The following is a 3,337-nucleotide window of genomic DNA, read 5'->3' on the forward strand; positions in this document are numbered from 1 at the left end:
TCCTGGTCCCCGGAGCTCTCACGAGGTGCGTCGAGCAGCGCTTTGCTCCTGTCACAAGAGCTGGAGGGGTCTGCTTGTGCCACCCAGGGGCCTGTGCCCAGTGCCCCGTCCCTGTCTGTCTGTGGACCCAGCCATGGGTGTGCAGTAGGGGACACGTCTCTGTGGGCCCCACGCCCAAGGTGCCCCATCCCTGCCTCTCGACAGGCCCAGCTGGGGTGTGCAGCAGGGTAGGCCCCACGCCCAAGGTGTTCCATCCCTGCCTCCTGACAGGCCCAGCTGTCGGGGATATAGCAGGGGCCACGTCCACGCCAGAGGTGCCCTGTCCTTGCCTGCCGACAGGCCCAGCCATTGGAGGTGCAGGAGGGGACACGTCTATGCAGGCCCCATGCCCAAGGTGCCCCATCCCTGCCTCTGGACAGGCCCCGCCATGAGGGGTGCAGCAAAGGACATGTCCACGCAGGCTCCGCACCTGAGGTGCCCTGCTGACAGGCCCAGCTATGGGTGTGCAGCAAGGGACGCATACATGCAGGCTTCATGCCTGAGGTGCTCTGTCTCTACCTCCTGACAGGCCCAGCCGTGGGTGTGCAGCAGGGCACGTGTGCATGCAGTCCCCATCCCTGCAGTGCCCCATCCCTGCCTGCCGACACGCCCGACCATGGGGCACTTTGCTGTATTGAGGCAGGGCAGGGGATCTTCTGGCCGAGCTCCGGGACGAGCTCGGGTCTCTTTCTGGATGCGTAGTCTCAGCCTCTCAGTGCCGGGGTCCACCCTGCAGCCCCGTCACGTGTGCAGGCCTTGGGGACTGAGGGCTTTGGGAGCCTCTGACCCTGTGTGAAGACAGAGGCTAATGACCGGGGACGGGTCACCAACACTGAGCGAGCTCTGGGTGACGTGTTGCCCAGGTGGGAAGTACGTTCCCTGCCCACTGCCTTGTTCTCATGAAGCCGGACACACAGGGCTGAGAGGGGGCATCCCCGTTCTAGACCTGAGGTCCCCAGGAGGGCAGGGGAGCCCTGCCTGGGCCCGCGTGGCAGGACCGTGGTCACCCGGAGCCCTGCAGAGATGAGGCTTCTCCCACGTGCCACGCCAGCTGTGGCCCAGCTGCCTGCCCTGAGCCCTAGGCCGGTGCCTCAGGGCGGCAGGCAGAGAGCGGTCCTGAGTTACCTTGACCTCTGCAGGGGCTGCCCTGAGCCTCCCGGAGGCCTGCGGACACCCGCTACGCACGGCAGTCCCTGACAGGCATCGCTGGGCCGGGCGGATGGAGCTCAGCCTCATGACTGAGCCGTCGCCAGGCCAGGCCCGTTGGCAAGTTTGTGGAGGCCTCAGTTTCTCTGTCTGAAGAGAGCTGATCACCCCACCCTGTGTAAGTGGGCAGAACGGTGGGAGGGGTCAGCTGTGCCCCAGGAGGTGGTGGCCGTCCAGCTCATCGCAGTGACGTCATCCGTGTGACTCTCCTCCAAGGGGTCGCTGCAGCCAGGAGGTTTTAGGCCAGCAGCCCATAGCCCCGAGGGCGTGGGGTTCTGGAGGCGGAGACTGGGCCCCGAAGGGATACAGGAGGTGTCGGGGTGTCATCGCAGCAGAGAGCAGCATAGGCACAGAGCGGGGCTGGGGCGCGAGCGTGGGGAGGGGCAGGACACTGGAGACAGCGGGAGGGCCCAGCGTCGGCTCCATCTTCCTGGCTCTCCGGGGGTGATGCCCCTGCTCACGGAATCCTGGCACCATGTGGCAGCTACAGAGGGCCTTTGGGGTCCCCTCACCTGGCAGGTCACCAGCGTAAGCGGAGCAGGGCAGGCCTCGTGTCCACCCACGGGCAGGCGTCGGCCTCCTGGGGCCTGTTGGCTGAAGGCCGGAGCCCTGCCTGGCCCTTTGAGAGGGATGCGGTGGGCTGTGCAGCCCACCCGAGCCTGGCTGTGCCCAGTACAGGACCACAGGGCCGGGGGCGATTCAGTCCCCTTCCCATTCGGCCGCCCTTCCTGGCTGGCAGTGCCGGGCAGGGGTCGGTGGGTGCCGACGCGTAGGCCAGCCTCCTGCTCAGCACGTGGCGTGGCCCAGCAGGCTCCTGATCTACGGAGAGTACTGCAGCCGCATGGAGCACGCCCAGAGCACACTGAACCAGCTCCTGGCCGGCCGGGAGGACTTCCGGCAGAAAGTCGAGGTAAGGGGGCTCCCGTGGCCCGACCCGAGGGCAGCTCGCCCACCGAGTGACCGTCTCTCATTGGCAGGGGAAGGGGGGGGTGACACTGTTGCTTCTGCCAGCTTATCTTCCCTCTGCGTTTCTTTGGGGTGGGGAGTGGGCTGACGGAAGTCGCTGTCCAGGCTGGGACCTAGCCTGAATCCAAGGCCTGGTGACCACCTCTGGGTCGGTGAGGGCTCTGACCCCCACACCCTGGCCTCTACAGGCCCGGGCTCTGCCCCACCCGAGCTCCCGAGGCGCAGGGCTGGTCTCAAGGGTCTCCCTTGTCCAGGCCCCTCGCCCTCTAGTTGGGGCTGCATCTTAGTTTCCACATGGAGCCACATACAGAGTACCTTGGGCCCAGTGGCGGGGCCAGGGAGCCCCCAGGGAACACGTGGCATGTGCTCCCACATCCAGGTTACCAGTGGGGGCTCTGGTTCCTGAAGGGGACCCCACAGCTTAGCCAGAGGGAGATGGGGTAGGTGGGTAGAGGCTTGTCCTTGGGTGAAAGACCAGCCTCAGCTTCCCCGAGGCCAGTGCGGGGTCCTCTGAGTGTCTCCTCGGGTGGCCCGAGCAGGTGCCTCCAGGTGAGGGGCAATGTGCCCCCCCACCACGTGCCATGAGGTTCCCTCTGTGGGGACCTGCCCTGGGAGCCTGGTTGGAGGAAGGCCAGCCATCTGGGCCGAGTTCAGGCCTTAGGTCCCCCAGCGGCCCCGGGAGGGCGGTCCTCACCATGTCCCCTGACGCCCAGGAGTGCACGCTGAAGGTCCAGGACGGGAAGTTCAAGCTGCAGGACCTGCTGGTGGTGCCCATGCAGAGGGTCCTGAAGTACCACCTCCTCCTGAAGGTGAGGGCCCGGCCGTGGGCTAGGGGCGGCCGGCGGAGCAGGCGCAGGGCCGTGTAGGCTGCACTTAGTGTGTCATGGCTGTTCAGTGCACGGTGGGAAGGCCAGCCTGGAGCATGCGGGAGTCAGGACCAGCGTCGGTCATGAGGCCGGGGTAGGGAAGGGACCAGAAGGTGTCCTCACAGTGGGATAGGACAGCTCCCGAGGTTGTCCCACACCACGTCCCTCCATGGCCTTCAGGCAGCCAGGGTCCGAAGGGAAGTAAGAGAAGCCTCAGGACAGACAGCTGGGGGGGGGGGGGGGGGGGGTTTTCGGGGGCT

The 3,337-nt window shown here is 66.5% G+C and overlaps 1 protein-coding gene across 5 annotated transcripts in view; it reads left to right on the plus strand.

Annotated features, from left to right (window-relative positions):
• VAV2 (vav guanine nucleotide exchange factor 2) overlaps window positions 1-3,337 on the plus strand; it is a gene marked incomplete at its 5' end in the record, with an annotated part of 186,799 nt that overhangs the window by 141,494 nt on the left and 41,968 nt on the right. For all 5 annotated transcript variants that reach the window (XM_027766642.1, XM_027766645.1, XM_027766643.1 and 2 more), the window contains 2 exon segments: window positions 2,056-2,155; window positions 2,925-3,020. In XM_027766642.1, the coding sequence (XP_027622443.1) occupies window positions 2,056-2,155; window positions 2,925-3,020 (196 nt within the window).

This window comes from Tupaia chinensis, unplaced genomic scaffold, assembly GCF_000334495.1.
Source record: "Tupaia chinensis unplaced genomic scaffold, TupChi_1.0 Scaffold143602_1, whole genome shotgun sequence".
Taxonomy (NCBI): Eukaryota; Metazoa; Chordata; class Mammalia; order Scandentia; family Tupaiidae; genus Tupaia; species Tupaia belangeri.